This window comes from Hemitrygon akajei, chromosome 17, assembly GCF_048418815.1.
Source record: "Hemitrygon akajei chromosome 17, sHemAka1.3, whole genome shotgun sequence".
In the NCBI taxonomy this organism is placed as follows: domain Eukaryota; kingdom Metazoa; phylum Chordata; class Chondrichthyes; order Myliobatiformes; family Dasyatidae; genus Hemitrygon; species Hemitrygon akajei.
Window position 1 is genome coordinate 33,829,964 of NC_133140.1, and position 18,816 is coordinate 33,848,779.

General features: G+C 39.3%; 1 protein-coding gene across 2 annotated transcripts in view; it reads right to left on the reverse strand.

Annotated features, from left to right (window-relative positions):
• LOC140740589 (palmitoyltransferase ZDHHC1-like) overlaps window positions 1-18,816 on the reverse strand; it is a 50,050-nt gene that overhangs the window by 21,460 nt on the left and 9,774 nt on the right. For both annotated transcript variants that reach the window (XM_073069877.1, XM_073069875.1), the window contains exons 5-6: window positions 11,201-11,325; window positions 6,103-6,258 (exon numbers count right to left, since the gene is read on the reverse strand). In XM_073069877.1, coding sequence (XP_072925978.1) covers window positions 6,103-6,258; window positions 11,201-11,325 — 281 coding nt within the window. The remainder of the gene's footprint in view (window positions 1-6,102; window positions 6,259-11,200; window positions 11,326-18,816) is intronic.

Genomic DNA, 18,816 nt, shown 5'->3' on the forward strand with positions numbered 1-18,816 from the left:
CAACTTTTTCCAGTCTCTCCGTCTTCATTTCAAACTTCATTCCGTAGAGACAGTTACTCACTAGCTGCGACCTTCGCCAGCCCTGGCACGTGTCCAGAAAACACTTTAACTCTGTAGTTCTCAGCCGCTCCTGCAATGACCTCACTTCATATTCTCCTGAGGCAAATCCAAATACCAAGAGATCATCCACATACGCCAAAACTCCAAACGCCTCCACATCCCCCATGGTCTTCCACATACCCCGCAGGAAGGTTGCAAGGGCTCCGGATATGCCCTGTGGCATCGTTTTGGACCGGAAGACTCCTAGGGAACTTATAAGTTGAATAGGGAGTTAACATTGGCACGTGGCAAAGGTAATGTCGCAGTAGTTATGGGGGATTTCAACATGCAGATGAACTGGGAGAATCAGGTTGGTGCTGGACCACAGGATAGGGAGTTTGTAGAGTGCCTACGGGATGCATTCTTGGAACAGCTTGTACGAGAGCTGACCAGGGACAAGACTATTCTGGATTTAGTGTTATGTAATGAACAGGATTTGATAAGCGATCTTGCAGTAAAGGAGCCATTAGGAGGTAGTGATCATAATATGATAAGTTTTTATCTGCAATTTGAGAAGGATAAGGGCAGCTCGGAGGTGTCAGTGTTGCAATTGAACAGGGGAAACTATGGAGCCATGGGGAAGGAGCTGGCCAAAGTTGACTGGATGGATAGCCTAGGAGAAAAGACAGTGGAACAGCAATGGCAGGTATTCTTGGGAATAATGCACAAGGTGCAAAATCAGTTCATCCCCCAGAGAAGGAAGGAGGGGGGGAAAGGGGCCACAGTGGTTGACAAAAGAAGTAAGAGATTGCATAGCATTAAAAAAAAGTAAGTATGACAGAGCTAAGGTGAGTGGGAGGACAGATGATTGGGAAGATTTTAAGGAACATCAGAACTTAACTAAAAAGGCAATATGGGGAGAAAAAATGAGGCACGAACGCAAGCTGGCCAGGAATATAAAGGAAGATAGCAAAAGCTTTTTTAGGTATGTGAAGAGAAAGAAGATAGTTAAGAACAATGTTGGGCCCTTGAAGAATGAATTGGGTGAAATTGTTATGGGAAACAGAGAAATGGCATAAGAATTTAATGAGTACTTTAGATCTGTTTTCACTAAGGAAGACACAAGCAATCTCCCAGATGTATGGATGGGCCAAGGACATAGGGTAACAGAGGAAATGAAACAGATTAACATTAGGAAGAAAATGGTGATGAGTAGACTGATGGGACTGAAGGCTGACAAATCCCCAGGTCCAGATGGTCTGCATCCTAGGGTACTAAAGGAGGTGACCCTGGAAATTGCGGGTGCATTGGTAATCATTTTCCAATGTTCCTTAGATTCAGGATCAGTTCCTGAGAATTGGAGAATGGCTAATGTTTTCCCACTTTTTAAGAAAGGAGGGAGGGAGAAAACAGAGAACTATCGACCTGTCAGCCTGACATCGGTGGTGGGGAAGATGCTAGAGTCCATTACTAAGGATGAAACAGTGGCATATCTAGATAGCAGTGATAGGATTGGGCCGAGCCAGCATGGATTTACCAAGGGTAAATCATGCTTGACTAATCTGCTGGAGTTTTTCGAGGATGTAACCAGGAAGTTAGATGGGGGAGATCCAGTGGATGTAGTGTACCTCGATTTTCAGAAGGCATTTGATAAGGTCCCACATAGGAGATCGGTGGGTAAAATCAAAGCTCAGGGCATCGGGGGGAAGACATTAACATGGATAGAAAACTGGTTGGCAAATAGAAAGCAAAGGGTAGCGGTGAATGGGTGTTTCTCGGAATGGCAGGTGGTGACTAGTGGGGTGCCACAGGGCTCGGTATTGGGACCACAGCTGTTTGCAACTTACGTCAACGATGTAGATGAAGGTATTGAGAATAACATCAGCAAATTTGCTGATGATACTAAGCTGGGTGTCAGTGCGACATGTGATGAGGATGTTAGGAGAATTCAGGGTGACTTGGATAGGCTGGGTGAGTAGGCATATACTTGGCAGATGACGTTTAATGTGAATAAGTGTGAGGTTATCCACTTTGGGAGTAAGAACAGGAAGGCAGATTATTATCTGAACAGTGTAGAGTTAGGTAAGGGAGAAATACAAAGAGATCTAAGAGTCCTTGTTCATCAGTCACTGATGCAAGTGCAGCAGGCAGTGAAGAAGGCTAATAGAATGTTGGCCTTTATTACAATGGGAATTGAGTACAAGAGCAAGGAAATCCTCTTGCATTTGTACAGAGCCCTGGTGAGACCACACCTGGAGTACTTTGTACAGTTTTGGTCTCCAGGGTTAAGGAAGGACATCCTGGCTGTAGAGGAAGTGCAGCGTAGATTCACGAGGTTAATTCCTGGGATGTCTGGACTGTCTTACGCAGAGAGGTTAGAGAGTCTGGGCTTCTACATGCTGGAATTAAGGAGATTGAGAGGGGATCTGATTGAAACATATAAGATTATTAAGGGATTGGACAAGATAGAGGCAGGAAATATGTTCCAGATGCTGGGAGAGTCCAGTACAAGAGGGCATGGTTTGAGAATAAGGGGTAGGTCATTTAGGACAGAGTTAAGGAAAAACTTCTTCTCCCAGAGAGTTGTGGGGGTCTGGAATGCACTTCCTCGGAAGGTAGTGGAGGCCAATTCTCTGGATGCTTTCAAGAAGGAGCTAGATAGGTATCTTATGAATAGGGGAATCAAGGGATATGGGGACAAGGCAGGAACCGGGTATTGATAGTAGATGATCAGCCATGATCTCAAAATGGCGGTGCAGGCTCAAAGGGCCGAATGGTCGACTTCTGCACCTATTGTCTTCTCCTTGTCGGCTCCACTCATCGGGATCTGGCAACATCCACTCCTCAGATCCAGCACCTTAAACCACTTCGCACCACTCAGATAGGCCATCGCCTCTTCGGCCCTCAGGGCCATATTCTGGTCACTGACCGTGCACCTCTTCAGCGCAATATAATCCACACACACGCTACCTACATCTTCCACGGCTTCAGGTGCCAGTCGCCGCAACCTCTCTCTCACCGAGGTGTCTTCAGCGGTCAACTCCCCTCCCTCGTGGTATTTCGCAGCGTCCACTAAGAGGGTCTCACCCTCAGATACTTTCCCCAGGCCGTACCACCACCGGCTCTTGTTTGAATTTGGTACTGGCCCAATGTTGCTACACACATCCGCACAAGCAGCTCGAAACTCTGGGTGCATCGACAATGCCTCCAAACAGCTCTCATCCGCCTCCTCCGGGCAGGCCCCCAAGAGCACCAGCAGGATACTGGTTCTCTCCAGAACCGAAACGCTGCCCGTCTCAACGGTGTCCGGACACATCAGCATTAATGATTCATGAACCTCAGCCCCCTCTACATTTACCTCTAAGAACTCCATTTTCACTGACCAACAACTGTCGTCTGGATAATCACCGGCACTGGTACCCCAAATCTCCAGTGCCCTCAATGTCGTCAAGGGTAAATGCTTCCAATAACGGTTATAAAACAAACTGTACAGCAACTTAACCGGCGCCCCGGTGCCGAGGATGGCTTTAACTTGACTTCCATCCATCCGTAACAACACCTGTGCGTGTGGTCCCTCTAAGCCTTCAGGAATAGGGTCTGTTCCTTTCGGGAGTTCTTTGGTACATTGCTGGGAATGTGCTCCCCCAGAGACCCCAAGCCGTTCCCCCACTGGGTCTCCTCCATGTTCCCTGACACCTCTCGGATCAACTGAACAACTGAGGGAAGAGGTGATACCCTTGACAGATCCCCTTGGCACCGCAAGCAATTTATCAGCCCCCCTAGCCAAAAGGGATACCCTAAAAACTTTCCACCAACCTCCTGTCACGGATATGATAAGCCCCCCCAGCTGCGGCATTTGACTTCCAGTCGAGCCACACGCATTTTCCCACACTTTCACATAACTGACAGCTGTCACCCCGAGGTAATTGTACCCGACAGTTCTAACAACGCCACCAGTCCGCCTACTCAAACTTCCAACCAATCCCTGTCGCTTTCCCTCAGCCAAGCACTGCCACTCACCCAACAACTGAGAGGTCCGCTCCGCCCACGCCTCCGCCCCTTTGGGGCTGGACATTACAAAGAAAAAGAAGAAATCCCCTTTACAATGGTACAAAGAATATATGCTTTTCCATATCCATCACATCATTCTCCCTAACTTCTGCCCTCTTCAACATGATCCGAGCACTAGGCACATCTTTACCTCTCCCAACTCTCCATTTTCTACAGGGATCTCTCTCTACATGATTCCCTGGGGCACTTACTACTCCCCACTCATCTTCTTCCTGGCACTTATGCCTGCAAGTGTGACCAGTTCTACACTTGCCCCTACCTCCTCCTTCACCTCCATTTAGAGTCCCAAACATTCCTTCCAAGTGAGGCGACGTTTCACCTGCAAATCTGTCAGGGTCATCTACTGTATCTGGTGCTCCTGGTGACGCCTCCTCTACATTGGTGAGAGTCAATGTAGACTGAGTGGCCACTCGATGAGCACTTTCACTCCATCTGCCACAAAAAGATGGGATTTCCCGTGGGAACACATTTCAATTTGACTTCCCATTCCCATTCCGACATATCAGACCATGGCCTCACATACTGTCCTGAGGCCACTCTCAGACTGGAGAAGCAACAACTCATATTCCTTCTGGGTAGCCTCACCAGATGGCTATGGAGGCCAGGTCGATGGACATATTTAAAGTGTAGTTTGATGGTTCTCGATTAGTCGGAGCATCAAAGGTTATGGGGAGAAAGCAGGAAAATTGGGTTGAGATGGAAAATAAATCAGTGATGATACAAAGGCAAGCAGACTCATTAGCTGAATGGCCTAATTCTGCTTCTCTGTCTTATTGTCTTCAATTACTATATTTTGATTTCTATGACACATCAATTTCTTTATTTGAAAAAAATTCAATCTCAGAATGTCCACTTTGCTAATAATGAACTGGCTTTGTAATCTGAATACAACCAAGAGCTACGGAACTATGAAACATAAATGATCTGATGGTCAATTGAATGTGTATGAGAACAGCAAAGGCCATTTCTATTTACCTTCATTTCTATATTCTTTGAATCTGTTCCAAGATTTGAACCTGTCCTGTCAGAATCAGGAACGATTAACTGTCTTTGGTCAGGCATCAAACTTCAAGGTTAGTTTCGTTTGTTCGTTCACTTATTCTGTGCTGTGTCATATGACCTGTGGCATCATAATCTTTCTATGACCACAATTGTCCTTGGTAGATTTTTTTTTAGACATGCTTTGCCATTGCACCCTTCTGGGCAGTTTCTTTACAAGACAGATGACCCCAACCATTATCAATATTCTTCAGAGGTTGCCTGGTGTCAGCGGTCACATAACCAGGACTTATGATATGCACCAGCTGCTCATATGATCTTCTATCAGCTGCTCCCATGGCTTCATGTCACCCTGATCTTTCAGTGGGGGGGGGGGGGGGGTGGAGCTCTAAGCAGGTGCTACACCTTGCCCAAGGATGACCTGTAGACTGAGGCAAGGAGCGCATTACACCTTCTTTGGTAGAGACAATTCTCCACCCTGACATTCATCTAGATTAGTAATCCAGTTAAATATTACATTTATGCTGCCCTCTGGGTGAGATTAACAAAGTACCCATCTTCCTTTCAATTATTTCATGAAAAGAAATGCAAGGTTTGAGGTCTGCAGCCTTGAAGCAGAACAGAAGTGGTAAAACTAAAACTATGGAACAGTACCCTGCTGCTGATAATTACAAGGAACAGTCCAGGAAAACCAACTTTCTATTTAATAAATGGAGTTCTCTATTGGGAAAGTAGGATTAGTCTGCTCGACTGTGGTTAAAACCATATGCTAAGCCTATTTTATCGTCAGTCATATTTTCTATGATCTGTCAAAGTAGATACCTTCCATCGCACAGAACGGATCAAGTTCAACTTTTAAACAATCTTTTCCTTGTAACACAATCTTTAAGACATAATTTAAAGAGGTCTGAATTTCTTTTTTAAAAAAACAGTATACTAGCGGTGAATCTTACTGACATTAAAATGGGAGCAGACATTCTGTACATTACTTACTGATGTAGAAGTGGAAGAACAGAAGTTCGCACAAAACTATCAGTGCAGTCACACTTAGTCCAATAGTCACCACAGCGAGACCAAGAATAGTAGTTGCATTTGTATGAATGGAAAAATATGGCAGAAATACAAGCCAGGTATTTGTATCATTTACAACTGTTGGAATAAAGAGTACAAGTTTAAACTTGATTTAAGTTCCACCAGTTCTTTCCCAGTCTACGTTTTTTTTTAAAAAGGGCTTAAGGTATAATTCTGAAGATTCAGAGCAGCAGAACCTCTATTGATAATCAGACTGCCTGATTCCATAAAACGACTTAAACTTGATAAAAGTCCTTATTGTTTCTTTTGTGAAATGCGCTTGGTGTATAAAATTATCAAACTTAATCTAAAATGCACGTCCTTTTATCCACATTTCTACAAACATAACTAAAGATTTCAAGCTTTTTGAAAGATCAATGACTTTACAATTTTTATAAAGTACATAAAGTGATAAAATAATTCCATCAGAGCAATAAAATTAGTGGGACTGAAAAATGTTCAAAGAAAGTAAATACACTAACATGACATAAGCTTTTTAGTCACTGTGGGGAGGGTAGACTGTATACACTAATATGAAATAATATTTCAATTTTCTGTTTAGAGTCAAGGAATTATTAACTATGAGAAATAACAGAGTATAAAAATACTAAAGAATTGATAATGTAGTGTTCTTGCACATAATTGCATGAAAGCCAGAAACTCCTATTGCCTTAGATAATATGGATCTCCAAGACACACTTAAATCAAGATCCAAGTGTATTGATTACCATTAATATTTCAAAACACATTTACACAAAATATTAACATAATTAAGAATTTCAATTCAGGATTTTAAATATTTCTTTACAGTAATTATTCAAATTATCAAGTCATTGGAACTAAGTGTTTAAAAAACCTTGAACTGATACTAATTTTTGAATGCTTAATCCTATGGCAAAGTAGAACTGTTGCATCTAGCAAATACAAGCAAATTGGAGCTTATCAAGAAGAGAGCCTGTTCAGAACCTCATTTATTGTGGGAAAAAGTTGGAAAATTATAAATATGTATTAGAATCGATGATCAAACTGTTTTTTCCCAAATCTGTAGCTGGTGAATACAGGCAAACCTATGTTATTTGGTTGGGACGTGGTGGAGATAGGGTTCTGCTCCTAGAAAACAATCCAGATGTCTATGCTACATAATACAAAGCCACATTATAACCATATAACAATTACAGCACGGAATCAGGCCATCTCGGCCCTTCTAGTCCGTGCCGACGCTTACTCTCACCTAGTCCCACTGGCCCGCACTCAGCCCATAACCCTCCATTCCTTTCCTGTCCATATACCTATCCAATTTTACTTTAAATGACAATACCGAACCTGCCTCTACTACTTCTACTGGAAGCTCATTCCACACAGCTACCACTCTCTGAGTAAAGAAATTCCCCCTCGTGTTACCCTTAAAATTTTGCCCCCTAACTCTCAAGTCATGTCCTCTTGTTTGAATCTCCCCTACTCTCAATGAAAAAAACCTATCCAAGTCAACTCTATCTATCCCCCTCATTATTTTAAATACCTCTATCATGACCCCCCTCAACCTTCTATGCTCCAAAGAATAAAGACCTAACTTCTTCAACCTTTCTCTCTAACTTGGGTGCTGAAGCCCAGGTAACATTCTAGTAAATCTTCTCTGTACTCCCTCTTTTGTTGATATCTTTCCTATAATTCGGTGACCAGAACTGTACACAATACTCCAAATTCGGCCTCACCAATGCCTTGTACAATTTTAACATTACATCCAACTCCTATACTCAATGCTCTGATTTATAAAGGCCAGCATACCAAAAGATTTCTTCACCACCCTATCCACATGGGATTCCACCTTCAGGGAACTATGCACCATTATTCCTAGATCACTCTGTTCTGCTGCATTCTTCAATGCCCTACCATTTACCATGTATGTCCTATTTGGATTATTCCTACCAAAATGTAGCACCTCACACTTATCAGCATTAAACTCCATCAGCCATCGTTCAGCCCACTCTTCTAACTGGCCTAAATCTTTCTGCAAGCTTTGAAAACCTATTTCATTATCCACAACACCACCCACCTTAATATCACCTGCACATACTTATTAATCCAATTTACCACCCCATCATCCTGATCATTAATGTATATGACAAACAACATTGGACCCAATACAGATCCCTCAGGCACACCACTAGTCACCGGCCTCCAACCTGACAAACAGTTATCCACCACTACTCTCTGGCATCTCCCATCTAGCCACTGTTGAATCTATTTTACTACTTCAATATTAATACCTAACGATTGAACCTTCCTAACTAACCTTCCGTGCGGAACCTTGTCAAAGGCCTTACTGAAGTCCATATAGACAACATCCACTGCTTTATCCTCGTCAACTTTCCTCATAATCTCCTCAAAAAATTCAATAAGATTTGTCAAACATGACCTTCCACACACAAATCCATGTTGACTATTCCTAATCAGACCCTGTCTATCCAGATAATTATATATACCATCTCTAAGAATACTTTTCATTAATTACCCACCACTGACGTCAAACTGACAGGCCTATTATCTATGCATAAAGGACTGAGAGATGAATATAATTGCTTATATGTTTCCCATCCCCACCATACATGAATTTCTTAACAGCAAGTTCTTAGTCCGCATCGGATTTCAGGGTCACGCTTATGAATTCTGCAAGGGAGAGTCTCCATTACCCAAACCGAACTAACAAGTGGTGCCTATATGAGGCTGGAATGCACTCATTACTTTTGTAAACATAATGGTCTGAATTTAAAGTGGCCAACCACAGAACTCACTGCTCCTCTCCAAGAAATATTTCCATAAGAATCTGAATCAGGTTTAATATCACTGGAGTACATTGCAATACATCATTATACAATTATAATTGACATGAGGTATATATACAGTACTGCGCAAAAAGCTTTGTATTTAGAACTATGTAAATAGGGTGCCTAACACTGTTGAACAGGGCTGTACCTGTCAACATGGAGTGCTGAGCAAACTTGTAAATCCACAGGAGCAAAGGATGCTGGAGATGGTGAGGGGGGAGCACTGCAGGCGGGGTGTGGTACAGGTGGCAGTGCCGCTGTGCTGGGGCAGGGGTGACATGGCTGCAAACATACCCAGCCCTGAGACACCAGGCAAGGTCACTTGATCCCAAACAATTGGTTTTTGATCATTACAGAACATCTCCCTCATGCTTCCTGCTCTCTTCTCTCTCCCGACCCCTTTTCCTAAACATGATACCCCTCTTCCTGTCCCCTTCCCACTCTCAGTCCACAGTAGGGACCCACTTCAGAATCAGGTTTATCATCACTTACATATGTCATGAAATTTGTTATTTTTGGGGCAGCAGTGCAGTGCAATATATAAGCTTACTACAGTACAGACACCCCAGCTATACATATGTGCCTAAGACTTTTGCACTGTACTGTAGTAAGTATATCTCTCTGTCTCGCTACCTATATCATTAAATTATGTAAGTAGTGTAAAAAGTGAGGGAGGGTTCTTGGATTCATTGTTCATTCAGAAATATTATAACAAAGGGAAAAAAGCTGAAACATTGAGTATGTATCTTCAGTGTCCTGTACCTCCTTCTTGATGGTAAAAATGAGAAGAGGGCATGTCTTGGGTGATGGCAGGCCTTATGATGGATGCTGCCATCTTGAGGAATTTATAAAGATCCCACAGCATGAACCTCTTTTTGTTTGACATGTACAGGTGACCTTGCATTTGGGTTACAAGCCACTTAGGTTACAGAAATTCACTTACAGATTTCACAAATCAGTATCCAAAAATTGAGATACAGAATAAGTTTTGCTCATACAGAAGTTATATCAGGAAAAAAATAAATGTTTAAAAGAAACAAAAGAATAGTGTCAGTTTTTATTCACACAGAAAGGTGAGGGAATAAGATTTGGTATAATGTCAATTGAATTTAAAATTATTGCCGGGTTCCTCCAGTCAGCTGACACAGGAACACACAGGTCAGAGTGCAGCGCTGCCAAGCTCAGCACCTGCAAAGCATTGTGGGAAGATGCAGTACCATGGCTACCTCATTAAAGTACAGTATTCCCAAAGCCTTTACTGCACTTCCACTAAGTCACAATGTTTGCGCCCATTATCCCCCCCCCCCCATCTGCTTCTATTTCTTCCATGATCCCCAATCCTTGAATTTCATCCATTTCCCTCATAGCCCCATTTGCTGAACCCTTTCCTAATCCCTCAGCCTTACGCGCCAGGGAAAATGTGCCTCACAGAGGAACACAGCACCATGAAACACCTCTTGTCATCTTCGCATCCTTGGACTGGAGAGAGTGTGGCAAAGGAGAGACTGGCCTGTGACTGTTAACCCACTCAAAGCAGTGACTCGTGTCCAAATCTTATGGATCGACAGTACAGTGACCAGAAGTCAAACCTGACAATTTGTGTTGTTTCTTCCGCAGTAGTCTTGTCCAACCCCAGAGTCTAATGTTAGCCACAACTAATAAACAATGGCAGTGCGTTATTTTGTCCTCACTGATAAAATGGCTCAATGCAAGAGGAAGTATTGTGTAAGTATACAGCCCCACTTGTAACATGGGATTCAGAGAAACTACAGCACAGTAAAGGCTCTTCAGAGCCAACTACTTAACCACAATCTAACCCTCCCCTCCTTCAATCATCCATGTGTCTTTCTAAATGTTGTTCAAATGCCAGTATTGTACCTGCATCTACCACTACCCCTTGATAGGGAAACTGAAATCATCTCTGGAAAATCAGCTAAAATATGCCAATGGAACTGCAGAGTCTTTATACATGCTCTTGGGCTCCTACCAAAAGGAGGCAAAAACATCAGACATCTCTATTCATAAACATAATTGTGTGAGCACACAAGAAAAAGATTCAAAATAGAAGCGACTCCTGAAAGAATTCTCACATCATTCAAACACAGTCAATTAAAACAGGTAGCAAAATAACTTGCGTTGTACAAAGCATCCGAGACATAACATCACTGAAATTAAAATTTAGCAAATAAACTTACATCCAAATTTTGGGTTGCTTCGAAGCAGTTTTGGATTTAAAAAGAATCCAACAAAGACAAAGCCTGAAATGGTGATAATTATCAGACAACCAAGGACAGCAGAGATAACACAGCTCAGGAAGTACCTACATGAGAAAGCAAATTAAAAACATCAAGTTAATGAATATTAAAGCATGTGCACTGTAAAGACTTCAGTGACCTGAGCTGTTACAATTCTGATTTTCTGCCGTCAAAGCCTATTGAACAGGTGTGGTGCAGAAGGGATGGCTGAGCAATTTTAGCAAAGATTAAATAAACGAGCTTTTTCTTCAACACCTATGAATAAACAGTCAACCGAGTCCTGATGAAGGGTCTCAGCCTAAAACGTTTACTGTTTATTTTTCACCATGATGCTGTCTGACCTGATAAGTTCCTCCAACATTTTGCGTGTGTTACACCTTGATGCAACAAATGTTACACCAGCTCTCCATTTACACCAGTTCTGCAGTACTCTCACTTTTTATTCTCCTCATATTCTCACCAACTCCCTGGATTACACCTCTTACCTGCACATTAGGGGCAATTTACAGCAGCTCATTAGCCCACCTTTGGGATTTGGGAGGAAGTGGGATCACCCTCCTTTGTTTTTGGTCATTGGCAAGAATCTACAGTGGTGAGGTCCACCTGACACAATCAGCATGGCAGCCAATCTGATAACCTTCCAGTAGCTGGTTATTGCCTGTGAATATTCTGCTGATCCCTCTGTCACTGTACAGGAGAGCCGCCAGATCATCTGAATACATCACGGCTTGGCTTTGATTGCAGAAACTGCAGAGAGTTGTGTCCACAGGTCAGCACCTCACGGGAATCGGCCTCATCTCTATGAACTGTCTATACTTCTTGCTGCCTCTGTAAAGCAGCCAGCATAATCAAAATCCCCACCCACTCCAGGCATTTTTTCTTCTCCCCTCTCCCACAGAGCAGAAGATGCACAGGTCTGAAAGTAACTACAACAGGCTCAACGTGGCTTCTATCCTGCTGTTATAAGACTGCTCCTTTGTAAAATAAAATCAACTCTTGGCTTTGCAATCTTCATTATGATGCTGCACTATACAGCTTATCAGCACTGCACTTTCTCTGTAACCTTTTATTCTTTTTTTTCTCTTTTTCACTCTTTTTATTAACATCAACATGATAAGATTAGTACATCAATAATGGGATTACAAACTTACAAAATTAAAATGAACATAAAAGGATACACAAGCAATAAGTACAATATAGTTAAGTCTTCTCAAATCATGAATGATACAAATGTCACATAAATGAAACAAAAAAAACTAGGTAAATCATATTGGGAAAAAAAAACAGAAAAGAGAAAGAAAAATGAATAAATAAATAATATTAATACCCTAAGAAAAACTAAACTAACAAACTAACCACTAACTATTAAAAAAAGAGGAAAAAAATGGGCTGTTTATAGAATCTATAAAAAAAATTACAAAATCATCAGTGTCCCCAACTCCGATCCTCTCTCTCTCTCTCTATATATATATATATATATATATATATATATATATATATATATATATATATAAATAAATCAAAACCAGAAAAACAAATAGGATTGGAACAGGGTCAAATTACATCATGTGAAAATATGAAATAAATGGCCTCCAAATCTTTTCAAATTTAATAGAAGGGTCATATACGACACTTTTAATTTTCTCCAAATTTAGACATATAGTTTGAGAAAACCAATGAAATATGGTAGGGGGATTAATTTCTTTCCAATTCAACAAAATAGATCTTCTAGCCATTAATGTAAGAAATGCAATCATCCGACAAGCAGAAGAAGATAAATGGATTGACTCCATCATTGGTAAACCAAAGATTGCAGTAATAGGATGAGGTTGTAATTCAATGTTCAATACTGTGGAAATAATATCAAAAATGTCTTTCCAATATTTTTTCAAAAGTGGACATGACCAAAACATATGAGTTAAAGAAACTATCTCAGAATGACATCTGTCACATATACGATTTATATGGGAATAAAAATGAGCAAATTTATCCTTGGACATATGAGCCCTATGCACAACTTTAAACTGTATCAATGAATGTTTAGCACATACAGAGGATAAATTAACTAATTGAAGAATTTTATCCCAGTTCTCAATAGGGATAGTAAAGTTAAGTTCTCTTTCCCAATCATTTTTAATCTTATAAAAGGCCTCTGAACGTATTTTCATAATTATATTGTAAACATTTGATATTACACCTTTCTGAAAAAGATTTAGTTCTAACAATTTCTCCAAAATACCCAAAGAATCAAGATTTGGAAAGGTAAGAAATACAGTGTTTAAGAAATTTCTAATCCGTAAATATCGAAAAAAATGAGACCTGGGCAAATTTTATTTAATAGATAATTGTTCAAAAGCCATAAAACAATTATCCAAAAATAAATCAGAAAATTGTAGTCTTCCTTTAGTCTTCCAAGCTGAATAAGCTTAGTCCATAATATAAGGGTGAAAAAAGAAATTGGATACAATAGGAATAGTTCAAACAAATTGATTCAACCCAAAAAATTTCCAAAATTGAAACCATATACGTAAAGTGTGTTTGACTATCAGATTGTCAATTCGTTTATGCAATTTAGAAAAAGCAAAGGGAAGAGAAGTCCCTAAAATAGAACCCAATGAGAATCCTTGTACAGATTTAGTTTCCAGATTTACCCAATGAGGGCTAGGAGATAAATCCCAATCCCTTAACCAACATTTCAAATATCGAATATTAATTGCCCAATAATAAAATCTAAAATTAGGCAATGCCAATCCACCTTCCTTTCTTGCCTTCTGTAAATATCTTTTACCTAATCTGGGATTTTTGTTCTGCCATATATATGAAGAAATTTTTGAATCAACATTGTCAAAAAAGGATTTCGGAATAAAAATTGGTACCACTTGAAATATATATAAGAACTTGGGTAAAATAATCATCTTAATAGCATTAATCCGACCTATCAGAGATAAAGACAATGGTGACCATTTAGTGAACAAACATTTAATCTGATCAATTAAGGGTAAAAAATTAACCTTGAATAACTCCTTATGATTTTTTGTAATTTTAATCCCTAAGTATATAAAAAAGTCATTAATTAATTTAAAAGGTAAATTTCCATAAATTGGAACCTGTCTATTTAAGGAGAACAATTCACTCTTATTAAGATTCAATTTATACCTGGAAAAATTACTAAACTGAGCCAACAATGATATAACTGCAGGAATGGATTTCTCAGGATCAGAAATATATAATAACAAGTCATCTGCGTACAATGATAACTTATGTATATCCATCCCGCGAGTGATGCCAAAAATGTTAGGTGATTCTCTAATAGCAATTGCCAAAGGTTCTAAAGCAATATCAAATAATAATGGACTAAGAGGACAGCCTTGCCTGGTACCCCGAAATAAACGAAAAAAGGGAGATCTTTGATTGTTAGTAAAAACCGAGGCTACTGGAGCATGATATATCAATTTAATCAAGGATATAAATGTCGGACTAAAATTAAACTTCTCAAGCACAGTAAATAAATATGGCCATTCAACTCTATCAAATGCTTTCTCTGCAGCGAATGAAATGACACATTCTGAGGTGCTGCTTGAAGGAGTATAAACAATATTCAATAATCTCCTAATATTGAAAAAAGAATAGCGATCTTTAATGAAAGCAGTTTGATCCTCCGAGATAATTTGAGGTAATACCTTCTCCAGCCTGGTCACCAGTAACTTGGAAAAGATCTTGGAATCTACATTCAATAAGGATATTGGTCTATAGGATGCACAGTCAGTAGGGTCTTTATCTTTTTTCAATATTAAAGAAATGGAAGCTCTATTTAATGATTGTGGCAATTTACAGAGTCTAATTGCTTCTTCAAAAACCTTGCATAATCAAGGAGAAAGAGTAGAGGAAAAACACTTCAAAAATTCCACTGTATACCCATATGGACCTGGTGCTTTCCCAGAATTCCTGGAGGAAATAACACCTTTAATTTCTGCATCTGTAATAGGAGTTTCTAATATTAAACGTTCTTATGATAATTTTGGAAAATTCAATTTCCCAAGAAAATCATATATGGTATTATGATCATGAGGAAATTCAGAATGATACAGGGAGGTATAAAAATCTTGAAAAGATTTGTTTATCTCATCATGGTTAACTGACAGTTCACCATTCTGTTGACGAATCTTAATAATTTGACGTTTAACCAAAGCATTTTTCAATTGGCTAGCTAACAGTTTACCCGATTTATCACTATGTATATAAAAATCAGTTATGGTTTTCATTAACTGATTTTCAATTGAAGATGTAAGTAATAAACTGTGTTCCAGTTGAAGCTCAACCCTTTGTTTGTAAAGCTCCTTACTGGGAGCAATCGAATATTTCTTGTCAATTTCTTTAATCTTATCAACCAATAAAAGAGTTTCCTTCTTAATACGCTTTCTCAAACCAACAGAATAGGAGATAATCTGTCCACGTATATATGCTTTAAAAGTGTCCCAAAGTATTCCGCAGGAAATTTCATCCGTGGAATTAGTTGAAAAGAAGAAATCAATCTGTTCCTTCATAAATTTAATGAAATCCGGATCTTACAGTAAGGTAGAATCAAATCGCCATTGCTTAGTACTAGAAGCTGTATCCATTAATTTAATAGGAAGTTTCATTGGAGCATGATCAGAGATGGCTATAATGTCATAATCACAACCAGTTACAGATGGAATAAAACGAGAGTCAATGAAAAAATAGTCAATTCTCGAGAATGATAAACATGTGAGAAAAATGAAAACTCTTTGTCCTTAGGATGCAGAAATCTCCAAATATCGAAAATTCCATTATCAGTCAAAAAAGAATTGATGTAAGTGGCTGACTTATTTGGTAAAGTCTGAATGGATATAGATCTATCCAGCAAAGGATTTAAACAGCAGCTGAAGTCACCACCCATTATTAACATATATTCATTTAGATTAGGTACAGAAGTAAATAAAGACTTAAAGAAATCAGGATAATCCACATTTGGAGCATAAACATTAACCATAGCACCCTTCTTATTAAAAAGTAACCCAGTAATTAACAAAAATCTACCACTCAGATCCGAAATAATATCCTGTAGAACAAAAGTTATAGAGGAGTCAATAAAAATTGAAACGCCTTTTACTTTAGCATTTGAATTTGAATGGTACTGTTGACCCCCCCAAAACCTAAAAAAACGTTGACTACCCTCTTTCCTCACGAGTTTCTTGTACAAAAATAAAATGCGCATTCAGTCTTTGGAATACTTTAAAAATCTTTTTCCGTTTAATCGGATGGTTTAAGCCATTAGTATCCCAAGAGACAAAATTAATGGACTGAGCCATATTTCTAAAATCAACCCTTTGGTATATAAAGAGTTAACCAAAGTATGAACTCATGCTCCCGGAAGAGGAACAAAAATAAGGGGAAGACCCGGAAATGACGACACGGCGGACATGTTAGTAGTTTGAAATCAGCCCAAATGAAAGAACTAGAAAAACTAATAAAAAGAGCAATAGAATTAGAAAGGAACCACCCGCCCACCACCCATGGAAAAGAGACCCTCCTGAGTCTAAAGGAAGCCAGGAAAAAAAGGTGTGAGACTAAATCTACCCCCATGTCTCCAGAAGGCGACTCCAGATATATAAAGGAGAAAAAAAAAGATCCACCCAAAATCCTAAAAAGTAATTAACACTATACTAAAACAGACTTCTTAATATAATTGCTAGTAAAAAAAACAAAAAGAATATAAACACTGGTAACTGATAAATCGGGTTAAAACCCGAACAAATAAAAGTTAGGATGTGATAAGAAAGGCATTACAGGAAGAAGACGACAAAAAAAAGGCGAAATTTAAAAAAAAGCAAGAAATATTTTAGAAAAGAAACCGCTATCTTAGTTACACAAAAACTGAAGAAATATATCAAAACGTTAAAATAAATACACCTTCAAAAGGAATAATAATAATGACCAAAAATAAAATACAATGGTTCAAGTAAGTAAATTAAAAAGATTAGTACGTCGATAAAGAAAAACTTTAATTGGAATATAAAATGTAAAATAATCCTACACCAATAGTCAGAAACAAAATCTGGTTTTGGAAACAAAAACTATCTCCTAACGATCAAAACCATACATTTATTAGAGACGAGAATCCGAAGCAGTAGGGTAGTTCTCATCCAGAAAGCTTCGAGCATCAGATGTGGAGAGAAAAACACGTCGTGGTGCATTCGAAGGCGAGATTCTAAGTTTTGCAGGGTATAAAAGCGCTGGTTTTAGATTTTTCTCATAACATTCGGACATCAAAGGTTTAAAAGCGAGCCGCGCCTTCATCACTTCTGGGCTGAAATCCTCCACAAGCCGAAATTGGAATTCTCTCAATTTAACCATCCCTAAACGCCGAGCCAAACGAATAAGGTGCTCTTTAAAATGCACATAATGAAATCGAACAATTACAACAAGTAGTTTAGATGAAGAACTTGGTGATCGGCATATAATTCTATGGGCACGATCAAGTAACGGAGGACTATCTGGGAATACAGAAGGGAACGCATCCTTTAAAAGTTGAGCGAAATACTTCGAGGGGTCCCCTTGTTCGATACCTTCCGGGAGACCAAGTATGCGTAAGGTCTGTCTTCTAGACCGATTTTCAAAATCGACACTCTTGGCTTTAAGTATTTCCAACTGTTTAATCGCCAAAAATAATTTCTGCTCTAGTTTCTCGATTTTCAAGTCTCGCTTCTGGGCGTCCTCTTGCAGAGTTGCGATTAAAGTTTGATGCTGTTTAACTTCATGACCAATCTTATCCAGAGAATCCTGGAAAGCCTTTAAATCTGCTTTGAAAGTTTGTTGTTGTTCTTCAAATTTTTCATTCAAGAGCTCCAATAACGTATCATAAGTCAATTCAGTACGCTTAGGATCAGTCTTTTTTTTTCTTTCCATTGCCGTTAGAATCTTTCCCAGGGTCTCGCCCTTTAGATCTTAAAGCCATTTCAGTACTCATTTCTTCAAAATTCACAGTTCCCTCTTAAAGATAAGTCCAAAAAAGTAGCAAGAATCTTCTGGTGTAGGTAAAAATAAGTTAAATAAAGGTGATCATAGGGTAAAAAAGTAAAGGTTATGGAGCGAATCTAAAACAGTGCTCACTCCATGAGTATCTCCTGGTGACCTCTGTAACTTTTTATTCTGTATCATCATATTGTATAACCTTGCTCTACTTCAAAGGATTTGACTGTATGAACAGTCTGCAAGACAAGCTTTCCTCTGTATCTCCGTACATAACTATAATAAACCAATAACCAAAATCTGGAAACTGGAGCAAATGCTGAGATGGGTTGAGCTTAATCAGGGAAAGCAAAATAATATTGAACTGAAAATGAAATGTTATGCTTGTTCCACAATCAAACAGGAGGTTAAATATCCGCATCTAGTGGTACCTGAAAAACTGATCTCAAAAGCAAAGAGGCATTCGTTTTCCAGCTCTGATTCCCAATACAGTATTCAAAGCATTCAGTGCATAGTGAACAGTACATTCTGTATATTTCCTTCTACATTATATTTCTGTGCACCCT